Below are 23,741 nucleotides of genomic sequence, written 5' to 3'. Positions count from 1 at the left end.
CCTGCGTTGGCAGGCAGATTCTTAACCACTGCGCCACCAGGGAAGCCCTGGTTCTACTTGTTTAAATTTAAATTAAAATTTTAGAAAAGGAGGCTATTGAACCAGGTGACCCATTCTCTACGTCTACTTAATGGACTTCAAAAGTGAGAAAAAGTCGGAGGAAGGTGTCAAATGAACTCTTTATTTGGAGGACCTTTGAGTTACTGAAGTGTCCTGCTAGCAGGCAGAGGTAAGGAGGAATATATCTTTCCAGTTTCCCAGCACAGATCAGGGTCAGGAGGTGAGGGATGGAATCTAACAGAGGGAACCTCCCTGAGCAGCCCAGGGCAGACCCACGCAGAGGCAGGGGGCTTCCAGGAACGCCTTTGCGGCGACTGGGCCGAGGATTTGGAAGAACCCATCCTCTCTCTCTTTTTGCATGATGTCATTTTGAGGGGGATTAATTCCCTGGGGGATCAGCTTGCTCTAAACCTTGATAATCCAGATTTGTGATTTAATTCAGTGGCCTGAGTATCTGACACAAGGAGAAGGAAGTAGGAGGCTAGAGAGATAAAAACAGACTGTGCTTCCAAGAAATCAAGGAGGGGTGGCGGGGGTGGGGGGGTTGGTAATCTCACTTGGATGCCTCTTTAATTAACCAGTTCCGTGCCCAGTCTTATCAAGAACGCTGTTTCTAGCCTCATGATTGACATGCCTCCTTCTACTGAGAGAAAGAAACTGAGGAGATTTGAAGCAGTTGAAGCAAGAAGGGGGAAGGGTAGGCTCTGTGCTGAACTCTTTGAGTCTAACAGGGGAAAAGACTACTTTAACCCAGAGGAACTGCGGGAAGAGACTCTGGCAGGTTATAGGGATTTAGGATTACGTGAAGTCAAAACATGTCATTAGTCTTTGGAATTTGGGGAGCGGCAACTAGACTGTTTTGTTCACATTTCCACACGCAGACTCTTCCTTCTTAAACTAGTTCCAGAGACGTAACCCCTACCCCATCTGGCCAAAGCTATCGTTTCTAGTCTAACCTCAATCCATAGCGCTGCAATGCCAGTCTCCCACCCTCCCTCCTTTGAGGGCCCATGGGGATGTGGTCCTCCACTAGGGCTTGATCCGTGTTGACCAGGTGGAGAGTGATGGGGGATTCCAGAAACTCCTCAACGAGACATCATCTTCACAAACTCTGCAAAAACAAAATTTCTGGTGAGGCACCTCTTTGTTGGGTTTTTTTTTTTTCTTCATTTGCTTTTTTAAATAATTTTTTTATTGGAGTATAGTTGATTTACAATGTTGTGTTAGTTTCAGGTGTACAGCAAAGTGATTCAGTTATACACATAGATATATTCATTCTTTTTCAGATTCTTTTCCCTTTAGATTATTACAGAATATTGAGTAGAGTTCCCTGTGCTATGCAGTAGGTCCTTGTTGTTTATCTCTTTTATATATAGTAGTGTGTGTGTATGTTAATCCCAAGCTCCTAACTTATCCCTCCCCCCTCAGTGAGGTACCTATTTGTAAGAGTAGCTGCCATTATTTTTTCCAGCCTTTACTATGTGTCAGGAACCCCTGGTGATCTCTGGGAAATTAATAACTTGACCCCTCTATGCCTTGATTTCTTCATCTACAAAATGGGAATCATAGGATTGCTATTTACCTTACATGATTTTTAAGGTGGTTAAACAATATAATGCTTAGAAGACACAGTCGGTGTTCAATAAATAGTCATTATGAGTCTCTGATTTCAACTTTTCAACCGATCTTGGAGGGGTAAGTACCGTTTTACAGGTAAGCAAACTGAGGCTGGTGAGGTTGACTAACATGGCTGAGATCACGTGGATGGTGAATGGAGAACCCTGGAATGAACCCAGGAGGTACTTGACTTTGCTGGGACTCAATGTCAGGTGGACTTATTGGTCCCACCCAGGTCTCGAGGCCCCTCTGTCCTTCCCTTGCCTGTGGTTGGCCTGAGGGACTATTTCCTCAAACCATTGTACCTCTCCCAGATTTTCATTGATGCCTACTCTGCACCTGAGGCTGGCTAGATCCAGCAGGCATCCAGCAAACATTTGCTATGTCGCAGCCATGAAACAAACATCTACTAAGTTTCTATGCTGGGAATTGCACAGCAGAGGTGGGTTAGAGAAGTTCCCTCTGCCCCACAGGAATTCACAACCCAGGAGGCAAATGTAACTCAAGGTCTGCAGTCATAACTTCCTTTGGAGAGGAAGCGAAAAATCCCTGTAAGTCTTCACAGCTGGGACTACTACACCAGATAAGGATGAAGGGAAGCATCTTAGCAGAGGTTGCACTGGCATGAACTCCTGAGAGATGGATAGGATTTGAAAATGCATTGATAACACGGGAAAGGTGTGGTAAGTGGAAGGAACATCAGGGAGAAAGGAACAGAAGTTGGAGAACACAGAGCAGTACCAAGTGTGCACCAGAGCATAAAAATTCAGGGAGTGGTTGTAGAAGATAGAGGCTGGGTGGGTGGGTAACTGGGGCAGCATCATGGTTGCACTTGAATATCAGACTAAGAATTTGAACCAGAGGATGTCACGATGAGAACTTGACGTGCCCTATTGATGTCTCCCACAAAAATGATCCCCCCTCCCATCCGCTCAAGACTACAATATTTGTCATTTATCCAATTACTCAAAACACATGTGCTGAGCTCTCTGCTAGGAATTGGGGTATAATGAGGAAAGATTTAGTCTGTGGCCTCAGAAGCAAACAGGCAATCAACGACTGGAAGATATTGTGATGTCATGTGCCAGTATCACTGCAGAGGCATGCGTGGGTGTTACGGGAGCACCGAGGGATGCCCAGCCTGGTAAGAAAGATGGGGCCCCATCCAGGGGCATAACTAAGACTTAGCCAGAGGAAAGAGGAAAGGGTTTTACAGACAGGACATGAGAAATGACAGCAAGGGGTCCTTAGTGCATGATTTCTTTTAGTTTTTCTCTAAAATTGGGGAGAAAGGTATCATCTTTACTCCCATTTTGCAGATGTGAAGACTGACACTAAAAGAGAGGAAGTGACTAGGATAAGGCCACATAGTTAGTAAGAGGTGATCCTGAATTTGAAACCCATGAATCTGACCCCAGCATCCCAGCGGCTAACTAATCCACTCTCCTTCTGATGGGACATTTTTTTCCTATGATAAAGGCATCCAGGGAACAAAGAAGGGATGGGAGAGGTGGAGTAGGAATGGGCTCCTGGACAGGGTGTTCCAAGGAGTGGCCAAGACAGAAACAAGGAGAGCTGAGAGGCACTGAGCTCTTGGAAATGACATGGTCAGAAAGGGATGAAACAAACACCTCCAAAATCTAACCCCCCTCCTCCGACCTCAAACTGGGGGAAGAGTGAGAAGGAATGGCCGACTTGCAAAAAAATCACACTGGGGAGATGGAGGTGTCTGCCCCTGTACACTATACAACATCACCTTCAAAGTCGACGGTGCCGTCTCCGTTAATGTCGGCTTCCTGGACAACCTCGGAGATCTCCTGGGGCGTGAGCTTGTCTCCCAGGAGCCTCTGCATGGCCTGCTGCAGCTCCCCCAGGGTGATCTCCCCGTCTCCGTTGGCATCAAACTGAATTGGAGCACAGGGGATGATGTTAGCAACAATGACCACAATAATAATAATAATAATAATAGCACTGTTTATTGATCACTTACTGTGAGTCAAGAACTCAGCTAAAGATAACCAACAAGGACCTACTGTATAGCACAGGGAACTATACTCAGTATCTTGTAATGACCTATAATGGAAGGGAATGCAAAAAAAAAGAATATATACATTTATATATTAAAAAAAAAGAATATATACATTTATATATATATACATAAAACTGAATATATACAGTTTTATAATATATACAGTTATATATATATATAAAACTGAATCACTTTACTGTATACCTGAAACTAACATGACATTGTAAATCATTGTAAATTTCACCACTGTGGCCCTGGGTCCAATCCCCGGTTGTGGAACTACAATCCCGCAAGCCCCGTGGTGTGGCCAAAACAAACAAACAAACAAAACTCAGCTGAGAGCTTTTGCACGTTATCCTCTAAAAGTCAGCTCCTTGAAGGCAGGTTCAAGGAGTCTTGTTTCGTGTTCCATGCTTAGCCCTCCCTATGCTGCACACCTTTAACTAATCCACTAGAAAGTCTTAGAACGTAAGTTCTACGTCCAAACATATCTGGGAGCCAACTGCCCTCTCCAGCTACATTGATGCTAATCTGGTTCAAACCACAATCATCTCGTGCTTGATTATGGCGACAGCCTCCTAACTGGTCTTCCAGCTCCTGCTGTGGTCCTACATAATCTGTCCTCCACACGTTGGGACTTGACATTCTTGTTCATTTAAAACAACAATCAGATCTTGTCCCTCCCTGGCTTAAAGTCCTCCAGTGGCTTCCTATCCCACTCAGAAGAAAATCCTGACACCGCTCCGTGACACGCAAACTCCTATGGGATGGGGTCCTGCCTTCAGCAACTCTTGTTTATTTCATGCTACTCTCTCTCTGGCTCATGCCTCTCCAAGTACTCCAGGCTTCTTGCTCTTCCTCAGACATGCCTTCCTGCCTTCCAGTGTTCGTACCTGCTGCTTTCTAATCCTGGTATGTGATTTCCCCTAGAGCAGTGCACTGCCCAAAGGAAATACAATGTGAACCTCATGGGTAATTAAAATTTTTCTAACAGCCTCCTACTGCCACATACACAAATTTTAAGGGAACAAGTGAAACTAATTTTTTATAATTGATTTTACTTAATCTATCTAATATATCATTTTTAAAATTTTATATGTGAGCAATTTAAAAATTATTAATGAACTATGTTACAGTCTCTTTTTTTTTCTGGGATCAAACCATTTTATTTACCCAACGTCCTTCTCCTGGCCGGGATCTCTCCAGCTTCACAGTCACTGAAAAGCTGTTATATTCTTTTTATGCATACTGGATTTCATAAGACTTAGTATAATACTATGCTAAGGACTTACTTAGGATGTCCTTAGCATGGTTAGTTAACACACCTACCCTCCAAAGATACTTAAACTAAGCTACTAAATCTTAATCCAGCATGTATTTTATACTCACAGCACGTCTCAATTCAGACACTAAATGTTATCAGAAATACTTGATCTGCATGTAGGTTTCATGAAGTATATAGTTGAAAAGGTAGATTTGCATACCCAAGTTGTTCCAAATGAAAGTTTTCCAATAATTGCATTGAGTATTCATTTTTAGATTCAAACGAATTGAAATTTATTCAATTGAATACAAATGGAAATTAATTTAATTGAAACTAATCAAAATTAAATACAATTATGTGTATACAATGGAATATTACTCAGCCATAAAAACGAATGAAATAATGCCATTTGCAGCAACATGGATGGACCTAGAGATTATCATACTAAGTGAAGTAAGTCAGAAAGAGAAAGACAAATATCATATGATATCACTTATATGTGGAATCTAAAATAAGACACAAATGAACATATCTACGAAACAAAAACAGACTCGCAGACATAGAGAACAGACTTGTGGTTGCCAAGGGGGAGGGGGTGGGGGAGGGAAGGCTTGGGAGTTTGGGATTAGCAGATGCAAACTGTTATATAAAGGATGGATAAACAAGGTCCTATTGTATAGCACAGGGAACAATATTCAATATTCTGTGATAAACCATAATGGAAAAGAATAGGAAAAGGAATGTCTATATATGTATAACTGAATCGTTGTGCTGTACAGCAGAAATTAACACAACATTGTAAATCAACTATACTTCAATAAAATTTTTAAAAATCAAATACAATTAAAAATTCAGTTCCTCAGTCACACAAGCCACATTTCAGGCCAGCGGCTACCACTGTGGACAGAGCATTTTCATGATCACAGGAAGTTCTATTGGACGATGCAGCTCTAGGTCTTTACATGAAGCTGAGAGAGAAAACCACACAGCTAGTAGGTAGAGATCTTCCTGGGATTTGGACCCACGTTTGCCTGACTCCAGGGTGTCTCTTTCCAAACACTACACTCTTCTTTATTTTTGCCTCACGTAGTTGAAAGCTCTCTGAGAGAGAAGAGCGTTTTATCACGGAATCTAAGTGAATTTCAGCAAGCCCCTTACCCTCCCTGGATCTCATCTTTTTAAAGCATCCCTACAAGTAGTTTCAACCAGATGATGTCTTGGAGCTTCTTTCTGGGATCTCAAATTCTTGGATTCCCTCTTCCTATTACAGGCATGAGGATTAGAGGCTCTAACATGTGTTTTGTAGATTGCAGGATCTTGGATAAGGTATGCAATTTCCATGAGCCTCAATTTCCTCATATGTAGTATTGGGATACATGACTACTTACTCATAATGTTATTTGTGAGGACAAAATTAGATGAAATAGGTAGAGGACCTTGTTCATTGCAAGTGCTTGAAATATGTCATTTTCCTTCCCTATAAATCCCACCATAGTTAGAAAAGTAACTGGTTTTGGTGGGTTCCGTCCATGGTTAATGGCTAATCATAGACCTCTTGGGTGTCCCTCAACCACCTCCAACATTATGAAACTCACTTCCTTGAAGGCATCTCGCATCTCCTGGACACCAATCATCCCAGCTGTTTCTGCAAGCAATTTAGGGGCCATCAGCTCCACAAAGTCGTCAAAATCTACACGGCCACCCACTGAGGACAGAAGAGGCAGGTCTAGTGAGATTCCATATGCACCAAACCCTCCATTACCTCACTTTGCCCTTCAACTCTGTTCAAGAAATAGATCTGCTCCAATCTTTCTGCCTTCTAAGAGCTTCCTTTCTTAGCCAACTCAAGCCCTCTTGCCCCTCTCATCTGAACAGGAGTGGATGGGGTGCCGTATGGTTGGAAGTAACTAACTGTTGGTGTGACCTTGAGGAAATCTCTTAATTGGTTCAGATCTAGGTTCCCTCATCTGCAGATCTGGAGAAGGGAGCCTATGAATTAAATGAGCACTAAATCCCCTCCAGATATGAATGCTATCACCTCCTTGAATTCAGCATTGTTTACTCAGTAACATGCCCAGAAGCAAACCCCGTAGCAATTTTATCCCAGCTTCGATGACAAAATCAGCTTGTCTCCATCTAAAAACCCATCTTTTTTGTAACATTATTCACCAACATTAGGCTCCAACTCCAAGTTTGTTTCCAGCATCAAATACAGCTCCAATGTTGCCCTCCACTGACGAATCTTAGTGGTGATAGCAATAACTTACATTTAATAAGCATTTACTAGAGGCTAAGCCTTTACCTGTATTAACATCTTTATCCCTTCCTTTCTAGAATCCCACAAGGTAAGGAGTGATATCATCTTCACTGGGTGGATGAGGAAACTGAGACTCAAGAGTGGGGGCTAACTCCACTTCTTATATGACTACAATTAGTAAATAACAGAACTGGGACTTGAACCCAAATCTATCCCTAAAAGTCACGCCTTTAACCACTTCAAATGTTGCCTCCTTAAGTAGAGTCTGAACTGTTTCCTTCCAGACTTCTAGCCCCTCTTCCCTCCTCCCTATCTCCAACTCTACTCTCAACCTCCATATATCCTTCCTAGTTCCACCCTTAGCCCTCCCCTAAGCCCCGTCATTCCTCCCATCCCCTGGCCTCACAGTTCATGCGGATTTGCTGGCCCAGTTCAATCAGTTCCATCTCCGTGGGCATGTAACCCATTGTCCTCATGAGATTCCCCAAATCCTTACAAGAGATGAACCCATCTCGGTCCTTGTCAAACTCAAGAAATGCTTCCCGGAGCTCTGAAAGTTAAGAGAGAAGACCTTTGGGGAAGTTGAAACAGTCACTGGGGAAGAGTAGCATCCCTTGAAACTATCAATGAGGCACTGACTAAAGACTCCTCAAAAAAGAATACATTATAAAAAAATTTTTTTTTAATTTTATTTATTTATTTATTTATTTATGGCTGTGTTGGGTCCTCGCCTCTGTGCGAGGGCCTTCTCCAGTTGCGGCAAGTGGGGGCCACTCTTCACTGCAGTGCGCGGGCTTCTCACTATCGCGGCCTCCCCACCCCCACCCCCACCCCACCCCCTGCTGCAGAGCACAGGCTCCAGACGCGCAGGCTCAGTAACTGTGGCTCACGGGCCTAGTCGCTCCGCGGCACGCGGGATCCTCCCAGACCAAGGCTCGAACCCGTGTCCCCTGCATTAGCAGGCAGACCCTCAACCACTGCACCACCAGGGAAGCCCATAAAATTTTTTAAAAGGAGTGATGTATGAAATGTGTTAGCAAAAAGAATAGTTCCTGAGACCACTAAACGATAGCACTGAAGTTCTTCACATTTTTAGGTGAAGTTATGGGAAACTTCAAAACTACCAAGAGAAAAAAACAAGTTTGGACTCATCCTAAAACTCAGGCATCGTTTGTGGGTCTCTGAGACACTTGGGCATGGGGATGGTTTCTAAACACTTGGGGAAGTACTTAAACTGCCACAAAATCACAGTTGAGTGGGAAGAGAGAGTGATGTAAAATTTTCATGTCAAGGGGTTTATATTGAAATGCACAAAGGAACAGAGAGCAGGTAAGTGGGTGGATGGCAAAGTGGGGGCATTTAGGGGAGAGAGCTTTACCTTCAATCTCATCTGGTCCCAGTGGTCTTTCCTAGAAAGGAATGCAGGGGGGCAGGGGATTTGGAGAGAGGATCAGGGATCCACATTCACTTCTTGAAACACATCTCATCCTCATCCTTTCCTGTTTCTCTTCCCTTCTTGCTCCCGTCTACCCCTCTCGCCTTCTTTCTCCCACCTCCTGACTCCCATTCCATGGCTATTTGTTCTTCCTGCTCTTCCTCACCCCTTCTCATTTCCTCTCTCCCATCCTTGAATCTTGGTCTCCCTCCTCTTGCCTTTCCCAAATAGACATCCATCCTGTTGTGCCAAAATGGGTCCTGGAGGCCATGGAATCCAATCCCCTTCTTCTCCAGATGAAGAAAGCCAGACTTAGAATCACAGCTCACATACTCCGTTTGTTGACTGTGCCAGGCTTCCACAATCATTTCATTTAAACTTCTTTGAGGTAGAGCCAAATATCATTCCCGTCTTATTTAAGAGGAAGTCGAGGGACAGAGAGGATAAGGAACCTGCCTGAGGTCACACAGCTCATAAGTGGCAGATCCCCTCCCAAAGCAGGGAGACGTTATATCATTCCTTTGAGGTCATGCAGAAATTCAGGTGCATTGAGAGCTGGGATTTGAATGCAGGTCTACTGGCTGCCAGGTCAGAATTCTTTCCACTATACCCCAACTGGCTGTTTTTCCACCTGCCTCCATGCTGTCTCTCAAGGGTTAGAATCCCTTGGTTGTGGGAGCTGTGTTCAGTGGCACCCAGGCAGGATGACCACAGCCAGCATGACGGATTTCTAAAACCTTTCATGTTGCCACCACCCACTCCTGGACATAACTGAAGGGTCAGGCTTGGGTACATAGCACATCAGCTGGGAAATTCCATCAACCCCTGGCCTCTTTCACCCCCTTTTCTCCCTTTATCCTTGGAGATTTTCCCCCAGCTTCTCTTTCTTACTATCCCCTTCTCCCCAAATCTTTCTCTCTCAATCTTTCTCTCTCTCTCTCATGATCTTAAAAACGAACAATTAAAATCATGCCCGTTGGAATCAAACAGACCTGACTCTGCCACTTACTAATTGTATAAGCTTAAAGCAAGGGACTTCATGACTCAGAGCCTTAGTATCCACGTCTGTAAAATAGGAATGAAAGTATTATGGACCTCATGAGTCATTCTGAGGATTAAATGACATCAGGAATGCAAAGCCCTTTGCACGAGTCTGTGCACACAGCGATGACTTAATAAGTGGCATCTATTGTTATCACCACCTCCATCATCATCACCACCGTCATCACTATGGGTGTCAAAGAAAAGAATGGTGATGATCATCAACAACGACATCATCCTAGTTCCCCTTTTCTTATTCTTTTTCTCCTCCTTCATCTTCCACCTTTTGGTCCTGACTTCTGATTTCACCCTCACCCATCTTACTGACCCACGTGTCCCCACGATGCTCCCTGGAATTCTTCTCCCTTCTCAGTTCATGCTCTCCCCACCTGCTCCCCTCTTGTCCCTTCCCTTCCCCGCATCCCAGCTCCCTTTGCCCTGCCCACCATCCTCCATCATTGTCCCCAGACTCACCCGCTGTTTCTCAGCGATGCCTTTTCTTAAGAAGATGCAGGCGGGGCCCATGGGAAACTGCATGGATGGGGCAGGGCAGAGCTCACCAGGCGCCACTCTCAAGACAGCGCCCCTCCTTCCCGTCCCCCTGGATGACTCAGCCTCCTTGTCTTCTCTACCACTCCTTTGCCAACTCTTCCTGCCTCTCTTGGCCTCTCCCTCCGTCACCTTGGCTCCCTTAGAGCTGTGACAGCTGGGTCAGAAATCTCTACTCGGCTTGGGGAGGGATGACAGTTGTTCCTGCCTCCGCATCTGGCTTGAGAATGGAGGCGGAGCCAGTGTCAGGCTCTGACCTTTTATCCCCAGAATGGAATTGGAAGGATAGCCTTGAAAATGAGGATTAGAGCAGAGGGCCTCGATTCATACAACGTTTCAACAGGCACGTTGAGTGATCAGCCTAAGCCTGGCCTCTGCTGGCCTTTGTGTGGGTGAAGATGGAGAGGACATCTGGCCTCCAGGAGCTCTAGGGTAAGTCAGGAACGTGTGTAAATGAGCAGAATGCAAAAACTGCGTGACAACCTGACTTCAGGAATAGACATGCACAGTGGCTAAGAGGGGGATATGTGTCCTTCCTCTTGCTTCTCTCTTCCCTTCCTTTCTTCCTGAATAGTTCAGGGGGGAGGGGCAAGGTAGCCATCCATGCTGGTGGGGGTGGTCAGAGCCCAAGGAGGCGATAAGGGTGCCTGCACGGAATGGGGAGGGGACTGGGGGCCATCGGTGTGGGGAACAAGACCTTAAAATAGGAGAGTGGAGCAAGGGGGAGTCCCCACGGCAGGGGGTGGGGTGGGGGGGGGGTGGAGGAGGTGGCGTGCAGCCCCGCCCAGAGCGTCAGGGCCTGGGAAGGTGAGGAGGAACCCATGGAAGAGCAGCCTGGTGTGCAACGCTGGAGCACGAGCTGGGTGATGAGGAGATCTACATGCAAGTCTCACATCACCTAGGGGAAGGGTTTGCGCTGTGAGCAGAGTGAAGGCAGCACGGTGTAGGGTGCTGAAGCCACATCATGGCGAGAAAGGCAGCCCCACAGGGGTGGGATGGCAACGGAGAAGGGAGACTGGTTACATGGGGGGTTGTATTGAGGATAATGGGAATCAGGTTGCTCGCTGTTGGAAAAGGGAGTTCCTAATACAGTACAGAAAGGGGAAAAGGTAGGATGAGCTCTGTGGTGTTGGATTAGAATGGGAGGGATTGGTATATACTCATGGATTTCAACTTACAGAGAGGGATATACAAAGAAACACAGACATCACTGCGTGTGTAGGGGAACATATATTCTCTAGCTAAGAGGACACAGAAGCAGTGACACCGTGGCATTAATGAACACCTCTACCATCCAGATCCTGACTTCTAAATACCATTCTCCACTAAACAGGAACCAAGTCTCCTAGAAGCAAAGGCTGATTTCACGTCTGGAGCAGGACAAGTGTTAATATTAGAAGATGAGCCTAAATTTTACATCTTGTTGCGCCATAAAGCAAGAACGTGCTCAGAGAGTTACGGGGGCACGTCAACAGAACACAGAGGTCAGCTTGAAGAAGTTCCACTGGCCATTTGAAAATTAAAACAAATTATATAGGATACATAGGAAACCAGGAGTCCATACAAATATAGATAAGTGGAAAGTTTGATATTTACATAGCTCAAAGTACCTCTTCACAAAATACTAATCTCAAAGGAGAGTCCCTTTATTTTTTATTTTTTTAATTGTGGAGGCTCCTCTAGGACTGGGTCTCCTTGGATTTTTATATTTATTTATTTATTTATTTATGGCTGTGTTGGGTCTTCGTTTCTGTGCGAGGGCTTTCTCCAGTTGCGGCGAGCGGGGACCACTCTTCATCGCGGTGCGCGGGCCTCTCACTATCGTGGCCTCTCTTGTTGCGAAGCACAGGCTCCAGACGCGCAGGCTCAGTAGTTGTGGCTCACAGGCTTAGTTGCTCCGCGGCATGTGGGATCTTCCCAGACCAGGGCTCGAACCCGTGTCCCCTGCATTGGCAGGCAGATTCTCAACCACTGCGCCACCAGGGAAGCCCGGAGAGTCCCTTTATAGTGGGGAAACTTGGCGGACACTTTCTTTTCCTTTTTTGAAAAAAAAATAATTTACTTATTTATTTGGCTGTGCCGGGTCCCAGTTGCGGCACTCGGGGTCCTCGCTGCCGCGTGCAGGATCTTCGTTGAGGGCATGCGGGATCCAGTTCCCTGGCCAGGGATCGAACAGGGACGCCCTACATTGGGAGTGCGGAGTCTTAACCACTGGACCACCAGGGAAGTCCCTGGCAGACACTTTCTTAAATGATTAAAATGAACATCATCTGTAACATAACCAACCAAGACGACACATTCCAATTCATATGCAATTATGAATTTTTGCTCCTGCAAACCTCCCTGGCTCCCCTCCTGCAGACTCTTTTCCCAGAGTCCAGCTCCAAGAATCATCTCCCCTTGATTGGTTCCAACAATTTTTAGAAGGAGGAACAGGATTTCACCAGGGGGAACATGGTCCCCGCTGCTCCCCTCAGCTCCAGGCTCATCTCTTCAGGGTCTGCGAAATCCAGCCGTCAGCATGATCTTTTCACCCCTAGACCGTACTGTGTCGCTTCTCTGACTGCAGGATAAGGTCACACCCTCCCAGGGGCACACAGGCCGGGCTTCCCACGAGGCACTTTATTTAGTTGGGGGCTGAGTGCAGGGCCTCTTGCAGACTGCCCAGACCAAACCCTGGCCCTCCATTCCCAAGATGGTAGAGCTGGGGAAAGTAACTTACATCCCTGTGCCTGTGTCCTCATCTGCTTAATGGGGACAATAAAAGCACCTACCTAGCAGGGTTGTCATGAGGGTCATTGATGAGTGAGGACATCCCTGCCCAGCCCTGGCAGAGGGACGTGGCAGCCCTGGGTGGTTGAGTGTGTTCACAGGGGCCCTGCAGGGGCATGGGGAGGAAGGGCATGTCCCTGGCCCCTCTTTCCTCAGGAAGACCCCGGTCCATGCCTAAGGGAACCGTGCGGACCAATGCAGAGCCGGACTGCCACTGGAATCCCCAGACATACAGTATTTAACGCCTAATCAAACATTTTGCCTTAAATGTTTTATTTGAACTTGATAAATACGGATGCACATTAATTGCCAATCCTTTAAGGAAGAGATCTTTCAACTATGAGAAACAAACCCCATTTTTACAGTGGTGTGATCACAACAGGATTTTGTTATTTTTTTCTCCCACCTCCACCCCACTCCCAGGATAAGAAACTCAGTTAGGCAGCTGCTGCCCTTGGTTCATTGGTTAAGGGTTGTCAGGGCGGCTTTCTCTGTCTCTCCTGGTTCGTTCCTCATGATCACAAGGTGGCAGCCCCAGCACCAACCATCACATCCACAGTCAGGGCAGGAAGAAAGGAAGGGCTGCCACAACCAGGTCTCCTTTTTGATCAGGAAAAGTAGCACTGACTGTACTCCAGGCACTGTGCTATGGGCTGGGGGATGTAAGGATGGGGAAAACAGGTACGTCCACTGCCTGCCCGCACAGGTCGCGTCTGGAAAGCTGTGCTGAGGATTCAGAGGCCAGGCATGGTCACTAGATGGCGGGTGGCAGAGATGGGAGTCTCACGCACAAGTCACCGCACTTAACAGTCTCCCAACAGGATGGGGACTGTCCTGGAAAGGTGTGGGGCCTGAAGCCAGACTGCTGAGTCAGAAGCCTGGTGTGGTCCTCCCAGCAGCAGCCCAGGGGAAGCTACTTCCCCTCTGTGTGCTTCCTCATCTGTGAAACAGGCTCTTGACATGCCTACCTGGTAGGCTTGCTGGCAGGTTAAAGGAGTTAATATAGAGAGTTTGGACAGCTACTGTCCAAAAAAATAGCCATTTGGCACATGTGGCTATTTAAGTGAAAATTAAAAATTGAGTCCTCAGTCGTACTGGCCCCATTTCAAGTGCTCACCAGCCACACGTGGCTGGTGACTGTCACACCGCCCAGCGCGGACGTGGCACATTTCCATCACTGCAGAGAGTTCTATGGCAAGGCCCTGGTTTCAACAGTTGTGACACACCGTTACACGCTATCAAAGGGTGGGCTGTTATGGCTGTACCCCCAGAGCCCAGCACGGACGCAGAGCAGGTGATCAACAATTATTTATTGAACAGAATGACAGAACCCCAGACCCCGGCTGAAACCATCCCCTCCCACACACACACCTGATTATCAAAACCCGCACACAGCTACACCAGATTGCTGAGCACCTGAGGCGACGCCCCTGGGTCCCCTCCGCCCCCAGCCCCCCGGGGAGAGCAGGGGGCCTAGTAGAAATCTTCCAGGTCGGAGTCCGGCTCTGCGCCTTGCTGGTTCTGAATCTGACTTTGCTTCCGGTACAGAGAGGCCACCTGAAGCGAGAGGGTGGGTGGTGGGAGGGTCAGAAGCCCTGGGGCTGCCCCACCCCCTTCCATGCCAAGCCAGGCCAGAGCCCCCCTTCTCCAAAAAGCAGGCCTGGCTGGGCAAGCCCACCCCTGGGCCCACCACCCACCCTCTACCGCGGGCCTCACCTGGGCACTGGTGGTGGCCTCCTCTGGCTTCTTGTCCTCACGGACGCAGACAAACCGAGGGAAGCGGAGGGAGATTCCCTTCTCGCTATCCACCTGCGGAGACGAGGCGCGGTGGGTGGAGTGGTGATGGGGACCAAGCAGCAGTCCAGCCTGCTCCCCGGCGGCAATTCCCCATCCAAAGTCTCCTCCCCACTCCTGCGCCTCAGGCCTGTTTCCTGATCCATACAATGGGGCTAAGCGATGGGTCGTTGTAAAAATTAAATAAGGTCATTTAGTGCTTGGGGCCGCTCCCCTGGAGCAGGAGCGTGTAAGAAACACAGGCTGCAGTGGCTGTGCTTTAGCCTGTTGTTATTATTATTAGGGCCAAGAGGGGTGGATTCTCAAACCAGACTGTGAGGTTCAAATCCCAGCTCCCAACTCTCAAGAGCCTCGTGACCCTGGGCCAGTTACGCTCCCTGGGGCTCTATTTTCCCATCTGTAAAATGGGATGGTCAGTGTCTTGGTGAGGATGAGTGTGAACAAGTGACATGCCTGCTTCACCTAAATGCTCGATAAATGCTGTTCCCATGTCTTTATTACCAGGGGCCCCCAACTTCCCGAGACAGTGCAGGAGTGAGAAATTTCAAGAAGGAAACTAGATAAAAAGTATGAGTTTTGCCTTTACATGGAAGTCAGCTGCTAAGCCGAAAAGCACATGCTAGCTTTTGAAGGATCAGAAAAAATCCCAAAGGGAGTATGCACTTTAAGATTTCCTGTTCCTCAGTCAACTATACTTTAATTAAAAAAAAAACAAACCTCCAAATTGATGTTTCTAAGAATCCATAAAGAGAAAACAATATAATTTGCATTTTGACAATGTTATTAAGATTTGGGATCTCTGTGGATTTTAGGGTTGAACACCTTGGTTGATAATAAGCTGAATTTTTGTGCTAATAAAAGACATATCTGTAACAGTAAAAAAAGAAGAAAAAAAAAAAGATTTCCTGATCTCCGGAAGGAGGATGTTAAGAGCTGTCCTAGTGCCGGTGGGGGCAGCGTTTCCCCGGGAACACTGATCCTCTAGCACATGCGGAGGACAGAACCACTATGAGAGAAATTAGCCTAGGAATGTTAAAACTTGGTAGCATGAAAATTAACTACAGTTGAGAAAGAAACGCAGTAGTGGACCTAAATGCTCAGCAGGAAGTATCGTAAATTTTTACTGAAAAGAGCTGTTTTCAAAAATTACTTAAGAGCGGAATGTGAGATTATATTTAAGAAAGCAATTTCAAAAAAGAATGATACCAATGAACTTATATACAAAACAGAAACAGACCCACAGACACAGAAAACAAACTTATGGTTTACCAAAGCGGGGAAGGGGGGGTGAGGGATAAATTAGGAGTCTGGGATTAACGGATATACACTACTATATATAAAGCAGATAAACAATAAGAACGTACTATATAGCACAGAGAACTATACTCAATATTTTGTAGTAACAAAGGGAAAAATCTGAAAAAGAATATATATATATAACTGAATTACTTTGCTGTACACCTGAAACTAACACAACATGGTAAACCAACTATATTCCAATAAGAACATAAAATTTAAAAAATAAAATAAAAAAATTTTAAAAATCAAAGAAAGCAGTTTCACGGTTTTCTTTCTACTCCTGGGGAATTTCTTTTTTTTTCTTTTAACGAGACTTTGACCTCATTATCTGAAACCCAAATAAAACGCAAGCTCCCGTCTTCCTAAGCATCACCCAGGAAGCTCGGACATGGGCGCCAAGATCCCCTCCCCCCACTTCCCCACCCCCCCAGCTGGGGTTCCTTCGGAGGGTCTACTCCAGGCCCCCCAGTTACTCACCAGGCCCCGGACATGGGCGCCAAGAGCCCCTCCCCCCACTTCCCCACCCTCCCAGCTGGGGTTCCTTCGGAGGGTCTATTCCAGGGCCCCCAGTTACTCACCAGGCCCCGGACATGGGCGCCAAGATCCCCTCCCCCCACTTCCCCACCCTCCCAGCTGGGGTTCCTTCGGAGGGTCTATTCCAGGGCCCCCCAGTTACTCACCAGGCCCCGGACATGGGCGCCAAGATCCCCTCCCCCCACTTCCCCACCCTCCCAGCTGGGGTTCCTTCGGAGGGTCTATTCCAGGGCCCCCCAGTTACTCACCAGGCCCCGGGCATGGGCTCCAAGATCCCCTCCCCCCCACTTCCCCACCCCCCCAGCTGGGGTTCCTTCGGAGGGTCTACTCCAGGCCCCCCAGTTACTCACCAGGCCCCGGGCAGCCGGGTAGATGGGCGAGAGGGAGAGGTCTGCGCACTTCACCTCCCACACGGCGCTGGGGTCCAGCCAGTGGTCGGGGGCCACGGCGCCGTCGGCCCGGACATAGGAGCGTGGGGCGGGCAGCACCAGGGCCTGCAGCCAGTGGCGGGAATAAGGGCGAGAGGGTCTTGGATCTCAAAGTCAAGGCTGAGGGGAGGGTTGCGGGGGGCGGGACTGGAGAGTGAGGAAAGAGGGAGGAAGACGGGGGAAGGGGACAGATACAGGTGCCCCTCAAAGTAAAAAGCTGGTGGTAGGTGGAGCTGGGGGGCGATGGGGGAAACGGGAGAAAGGAAGAAATGACAGAGACCCTGGGAGCTGAGACAAGAAATTAAAGGCAGAGAGAGTCAGAGAGAGGAACCGAGACCCAGAGACGGGGAGTCAGAGACCTAGAGAGAGAGAGAGGGAGAACCAAGAATGGGACAGACAGGACCAGAGACACCAACACACAGGAAAGCCAGAGCACGCCCCGAACGCCTGGGACCAGGACGGCAAACACCCCGACGACTAGGGGCTCCACCGGCATCCGAAGGGCGAACTCGGGGAAAGGGCAACACGCCCTCCCTGAGCCTGTCTCGGGTGCGGCCGAGGCTCCGGGACGGGAGGCTCCGGCCCGTAGCTGGCAGGGCTGGGGCGTGAACGTGGACGTGCTGGGCTGGGAAGCAGGCCCCGCAGCAGCGGCCGCACCCGAGGCCCCGGAGGGCGAGAGCCCCAGGCACACACAGGCAGCGAGGGCGCACCTGCAGGCTCTGGTGATGCTCCTCCAGCTCCTCGTCACTGAAGCCCGTTCCGAGCTGCGAGGAGGAGGACAGGGGGGGTCAGAGGCTCCACCTCCTCCCAGCTCCCGCCCCCCGAGGCTGAGTCACATCCGCTCCCCTCCCGCTTCTGCGGTCCCCCCGGCTCCCCCACCTTGCAGATGGCCTGCAGCTCCTCGCTCTCCTCGTCGTAGGCGGCCAGCAGGAAGCCCCCATACCGGCCGGCCCGCTTCCCCCGGCCCAGGTAGGCGCCGATCACCACGAGGTCCAGGGTGTCGCCCACGCCGTCGAGGTAGTCCTTCTTCAGCTGCGAGGAGGGAAGGCGGGGGATGAGGGCCGGACGCTCGGGTGTGGCTCCCACCGCTGGGGGTTAAGCAGCGGCGCGAGGAGGGCCTGGGTGAGAAGACCCCAGACGGTCACCGGGGGGAGACTGGACGTGGAACAGGTTTCTAGGCTGAAAGGGCTGACGAGAAAGAGGGGACTCAAATGCGAAGAGGAGGCGGGATGGAGGGGACAGGTCAGGTGGGGAGACCTCGGGGGCGACCCCGGACCCCCTCCGTTCGACATGGAGGTACATTCCACTCCTTCACACAGAGAACATTTATCCATTCATTCCGAAAAGATTAGTTAAGTGCCAACTGTGTGCCAGGCAGGAGCTCAGCCATGGGGATACAACAGCGAATATTTCTTGAGACTGGAAAGGTTTGTACCTGCACAGCCGCTTACAGCTTAGTGGGGGCGAGACGGACCATAAACAACTAAAAAACACACAGGGAGGGATTTCCCTGGTGGTCCAGTGGGTAAGACTCCACGCTCCCAATGCAGGGGGCCCGGGTTCGATCCCCGGTCGGGGAACTAGATCCCGCAGGCATGCCGCACCGAAGCCGCATGCCGCAACGAGGATCCCATGTTCCGCAACTAAGACCCGAGCAGCCAAAATAAGTAAGTAAATATTTAAAAAAACAAACAAACAAAAAAACACACACAGGGAAACCCTGTCCACAGGCTCGGCCAGCTCAGCGCCCAGCTATCTCTCGCTTGGGTCTCCTGGCCCCCTCCTCACTGCTGCCTCTCTGCTCAAGCTCCCATCACCTCTTACCGGACAGCTGCCTTCCGCCTGCCTGCTCCCACTTCTGCCCAGCACCCCCCCACCTGTCCACCACCCACAGAGCAGCCGGAGGACTTGTGCCAAACGACAATAAGACCAGGTGACTTCCCCCTTAAAACCTCTGCTGGCTTCCTGAAACCCTTGGAGGAAAACCCAGTTTTCTTTTACCCACCACACCGCTGGGTGAGCTGGGACCCACTCTCTGCCCTGACCTCACCTCACGCCTCGATGGTCCTCGACCCCTGCACACACCGAGCTTGTTCCTACCCCAGGGCCTTTGCACTTGCTGCCCGCCCCCAACCCCCACCTACCTGCTCCGCCCCTGATCCTCACATGACTGACCACTTCCTATCATCCATGTCTCGACCCAAACACTGCCTCTGGAAAGGCTTTTCCCAATCACCCAAAGTACTGCAGACCCTCCTTGGCCCCAAGTGGACTTGCTTTCTTCATAGCACTCATCACTCCCCAACTTTATCCCGTTTGCATCCTGGCTGACTTCCTGACAGAAGGCAAGCTCAGAGGGAACAGAAAGCTCCTTGGGCTCCCTCACCCCCACATCTGGGGTGCCTAGCCGGGTGGTTCTCCACCAGTCCTTGGTGAATTTGCTCATGGCGACTCACTAGGGGAGCAGAGCCGAGGCTGGCTGCAGTGGGAGGCGGGAGGGATTGAGCAAAGGGCTCCGGGGCTCAAACGGGGTGAATGTGGGGACTGGGCAGGGACCACCCAGCAGGGGCAGGCTTCCGGTCCCCAGCTCAGCAAGAAAGGGGGGCGCGGGCAGGCGGTACCTTGAGCCAGTTGTGTGACCTCTTGGCGATCTCGTAGGTGGCGTCCACATCCAGGGTCTTCACCATCAGCCCCTCGCAGGAGTCTGAGGGACACATGAGAGCCCTGTGAAGCCCCGGCTCACAGCCTCACAACAGACGCAGGCAGGGTTCTGGTCCAATCGTCCAGGGTAGGGCTGGGATGGGTGCAGATCTCGGGGGGTGGGCAGAGGGGGCGCAGACCTTGGTGGATGCCCTCACCTTTCACCGACTGCTCCAAGAACTCGGCGATCTGGTCCATGTCCTTGGTGTCCAGAGAGGTGGCAAAGACAAACTCGCCCTCTGTCTCCACGAAGTTCTCCCGGAGCAGCTGCCGGCGTCGGGAAAGGGGCTCACGTACCAGGGACTGTGGGGCAGGATGAGAGAGATGGGACATCATCGTGGAAATAGAGAAGAAACTCCGACCTCGGGAGAAGCAGGAAGCGGATGGGTCACAAGTCATCATGTGGCTTATGGAAATGAGTGTGAAGAGGGGCATTATTTTATATTTTTGCCAATTCTCTAATGTCTGGCGTAACAGAGGCTGGATTCTCACATCTCCTTCTGCATTCGGACGGCTGCAAAATGTCGTTCAGGTTGCAGGACAGGAAGAAAATCCCCCTCACACAGATGCTGGGAAAGGGAGGGCCTCACGGTCCACATTTTGAGAACCACTGCCCGAGTGTGGCCTCCGGGCTCAGTGATGAAACTCTAACCGCTGGCTCCCAAGCTCTCCCCCCTCACCTCAAGTCATGCCCCAGCTGACCCGGACACGATGCCAAAACTCACCTCTCCATTGAGGTAGATGAGGTCGAAGGCGTACAGACACACCTGCACCTGGATCTCTGCCGCGTCCACCTCCTGGGTCAGGGCAGGATGGAGACCAGGAGAGGGGGAAGGTAAGACGGGGCCCAGTTGGGTCCCTTCCCATCATGCCTGAGGCAGACACCCCGGTCACCTGCCATCCCCCCCTTCTCCCCAGCCAACAGGCCGCACACCTGTGAGGGCATCAATGCTGCCAGCCACACGTACCGAACTGTGATGGCTCTTGGCTAATCCCAACCACCTCATTCACCTCTGCTAGGTATTTACTCTCCCAGCCTCCCTCACAGCTAATGGGGGTGACATGACACAACTCTGGCCAATGAGAGTAAAGAAGGTTGCTGGGGTGCAGGTTGTGGGGGCTCCTAAAACAGATCTTTCATAATAAAACAGATGTTGGAAAAGAGGCCTTCCCTCCTTCCAACTTGGCATGCTGGGATAAGAATGTGATGGCTGGAGCTATGGCAGCCACACTGCAAAAGGCTGAGAGAACTACAACCCAACTGATAGCTCTGTCTCTCTGGGATTGCAAAGGACTGGGTGGAAGATGAGGGCAGGCGGTGGAGGCGGGGGGGGGGGGGGGGGGGGGCAGAGGCTACCTTGCGTTTGCGGGTGGTGAGCACTTGGAACGGCTGGATCTGCTTCTTTTCCCGGTCCCAAGCCACGGCTTCCGCGTCCAGGATGAAGGATGTGACTGATGGGAGTTTAATCTGAAAGGTGAAGAGGGAGACCCAGGGCTGGTGAGAGGTGGTGGATGAGGCCAAAAGACAGACACAGAGAAACAAATATCTTTTTCCTTCTGCAGCTTTGAAGATCCACTGACAAACTGACGTCAACCTTAAAGAGACACATGTGAACACAGACCCCTTCTCTTGTTCCCCACCGAGAGGGGAAAAAAACTATGTTTTCTGAGGACTTACTATTTGGTCCCACAAGCTGGAAACCAAGGAGCCTTTGTCATCTTCCTCTTCCTCCCACTTCACACTCAATTACCCCATGAACTTGTCCATTTCCGCTCCGAAACTGCTAAGCTATCCACCTGTCACCACCTTGCTGAGCCTGGTCCAGCCTAAGCCACAGCGTCCTACTGGTCTCCCCGCCCCTGCACTGACCCCGTCCAATCCACTCCCCTCATAGCAGCCAGGCTGCTCTTGGCAAACCCCAAATCTGATCACTTCTCATCCCTGCTAAAAACCACCCCGTGGCTCCCCAAAGCTGTGGGACCTCTCCTTGGTCAGCCCGTGGCCCTCCCTCGCCTCACCTGGCCCCCTCAGACTCACGCTCTGTACCCCGATGCACTAGCCTGTTTCTTGAATGGGCTGTGCCCCTCCAACCACCGGGCCTTTGCACATGCTGTTTACTCTAGAATCTGCACGACTCCAGGGGCACCATTCCCACTGTACCCTGGGCTGTGCTTGGTGATGGCCTTGCTTTCCTGACACCAAGTCTAAGCCTTATTCTTTTAAAGGCTCAAAGAATGCTGGACCTTTTCTTCAGCGCCCGATCTCTGAGTATACTCATAGAGGCCGCAGCGGGACTCTGAGGAAGATCTGCCTGCCCCGCCGTCTCTGTTAAAGCCCTAGCCTCCAGCACAGGGCTCAGCACAGGGCAGTCGCCCAACAAATACTTGTTGAATGAACGAGCGAAAGAAGCCAGATACAAAAGACCCTGTACTATCACCACTTATGTGGAGCTCTAGCAGAGGCAAAAACGAACCTGTCCCAACGAAAAAGCAGATCAGTGGTTGTTGCCTCAGGAGATGGCTGATAGGGGTGGGGACAGGGGCCTACCTGGCATGGGGCACGGGGAAACATTCTGGAGTGACGAAAACACGGCAACATTTTACATGCTGATTATGTGGGGGTATGAACTTGTCAAAACTCTTCAAACTCTATCAGAACCTTTTACAAAGCTACACCTTAAGCTGGTTTAAAACAACAGCGCTTGGCATGTAACAGGAACTCCTTTAATGCCTGTGCTGTACTGTTACTTCTGTCCTGCTGCTTTAGGAAAGAACAAATTTCCTAATTAATTAGGGAAGGCAAGAGAATGGCTCTTTGATGGAAGACCCCTAAAAAAGGCCCCAAACCCCTCCCCTTGGGGGCAGAGATGCCCCCGGCTCCAGGGCCTTTGAGACCCGGCCCTAGTTAGGCTGTGGGGCCAGTCTGCAGGCTGCCTTCACCCTCATCCCAAACCCTCTCCCTGTCAGAGAGCACGATTCTGGCTTCCCCAGCCTCTGCTGCACCACAGTGGCCATGGCAACCAGTGCTGGACAGGGACCCCCATGCTGGTGTCAGCCGGGGGTGGTAGGAGGTACCCAGAAAAGCTCTAACTTTCTTTGTGGGAAGGGATAGAAGCTGGAACCCCTTTCCTGTCTGTCTGGAAGCGTGGTGGCTACTTGGAGACCATAGGGGACAGGCATTGGGATGAAATGGAACCAGCCAAGGACAGTTGAGGACAGAGCACCAAGCTGGGTTTGGGAGGCCCTTGGTGCTCCGCTGAGCCAGCCTAGGGCCACCCGCCTTCAGATTTGAGAAAAAAATAACACCTGCAGTTGTTCCGTTATTTGCAGCCCAATGCACTCCAGTCTCCTTCCCATCAACCCCTGCTGTGCTGAGCTGGCCTGGCTGGGCCTCAGTTCCCTGCACCCGTAAGTGCAGCCCCTGCCCCCATCTGAGTGAGAGGCAGTGGCAGGTGCCCACCTTGTGGATGCGGCTGATGATATCGGGGTACCTTCCGGTATTGTCCTCCTGATTCCTGCTGAAGATCTTCACCTCCCCGCCTTCCAGAACATGGATCTGCCACAGCAGGGGAGCAGAGAGGGACTCAGGGCTGGGTCCGCCCCCAGGGGCCCCTCCTTTCTCTTCTTGACCTCACATTCATTGGCAGAAGGTTCTAGAAGCTCTGGAGGAAGTACTGGTGCAGAGACCTGAGTGAATCCTCTCCTTGGTTCAAACAGCACCTCCCAGCCCTGTTTGTGGAAGTCCCCGCCACCTCTGCTTCGTCTCCAATCCGTACCCTCCTCCCCCTGCAAGCACAGGCACTTTGCTCTGCGAGTATGTGTGGATCTGTCTGGATGTTGTTACGCCGTAAACATCATTCCGGTTTCTATGATTTTAATTTATTCATTTTCCTACGTCTGGGCCACAGTCCTTGAGTAGAGCTACATATGTGCCACCTAACACGTATATTATCCCAAGAAAT

At 50.0% G+C, this 23,741-nt stretch overlaps 2 protein-coding genes across 5 annotated transcripts in view; both read right to left on the bottom strand.

Moving 5' to 3' along the window:
• Positions 1–1,145: 1,145 nt before the first annotated feature.
• CABP5 (calcium binding protein 5) lies at positions 1,146–10,240 on the bottom strand. 2 transcript variants are annotated; one of them, XM_036834552.1, is made up of 7 exons: positions 10,178–10,228; positions 9,279–9,281; positions 8,606–8,636; positions 7,634–7,777; positions 6,566–6,675; positions 3,434–3,581; positions 1,146–1,171 (listed from the first exon to the last, which is right to left on the bottom strand). In XM_036834552.1, the coding sequence occupies exons 1-7, from the start codon at positions 10,226–10,228 to the stop codon at positions 1,146–1,148; spliced, it is 513 nt and encodes a 170-aa protein (XP_036690447.1). The 2 variants fall into 2 exon arrangements, with proteins under 2 accessions (XP_036690447.1, XP_036690445.1); XM_036834550.1 differs by lacking the exon at positions 9,279–9,281 and having other exon boundaries at positions 10,178–10,240.
• Positions 10,241–14,342: 4,102 nt separating this feature from the next.
• The window catches only part of LIG1 (DNA ligase 1), a 40,139-nt gene continuing 30,740 nt past the window's right edge, over positions 14,343–23,741 (bottom strand). For 2 of the 3 annotated variants that reach the window (XM_036834922.1, XM_036834921.1), the window contains exons 18-27: positions 23,240–23,335; positions 21,137–21,247; positions 20,505–20,576; positions 19,938–20,082; positions 19,701–19,783; positions 17,959–18,111; positions 17,790–17,843; positions 17,002–17,145; positions 14,741–14,833; positions 14,343–14,581 (exon numbers count right to left, since the gene is read on the bottom strand). In XM_036834922.1, the coding sequence (XP_036690817.1) occupies positions 14,498–14,581; positions 14,741–14,833; positions 17,002–17,145; positions 17,790–17,843; positions 17,959–18,111; positions 19,701–19,783; positions 19,938–20,082; positions 20,505–20,576; positions 21,137–21,247; positions 23,240–23,335 (1,035 nt within the window). In that variant the 3' untranslated portion in view covers positions 14,343–14,497. The remainder of the gene's footprint in view (positions 14,582–14,740; positions 14,834–17,001; positions 17,146–17,789; positions 17,844–17,958; positions 18,112–19,700; positions 19,784–19,937; positions 20,083–20,504; positions 20,577–21,136; positions 21,248–23,239; positions 23,336–23,741) is intronic. The other variant, XM_036834920.1, reaches the window with a different exon arrangement.

Source organism: Balaenoptera musculus, chromosome 19 (genome assembly GCF_009873245.2).
Source record: "Balaenoptera musculus isolate JJ_BM4_2016_0621 chromosome 19, mBalMus1.pri.v3, whole genome shotgun sequence".
Taxonomy (NCBI): Eukaryota; Metazoa; Chordata; class Mammalia; order Artiodactyla; family Balaenopteridae; genus Balaenoptera; species Balaenoptera musculus.
Note: the sequence above shows the minus strand (reverse complement) of the source record. Positions and strands in the feature narration are given on the sequence as shown.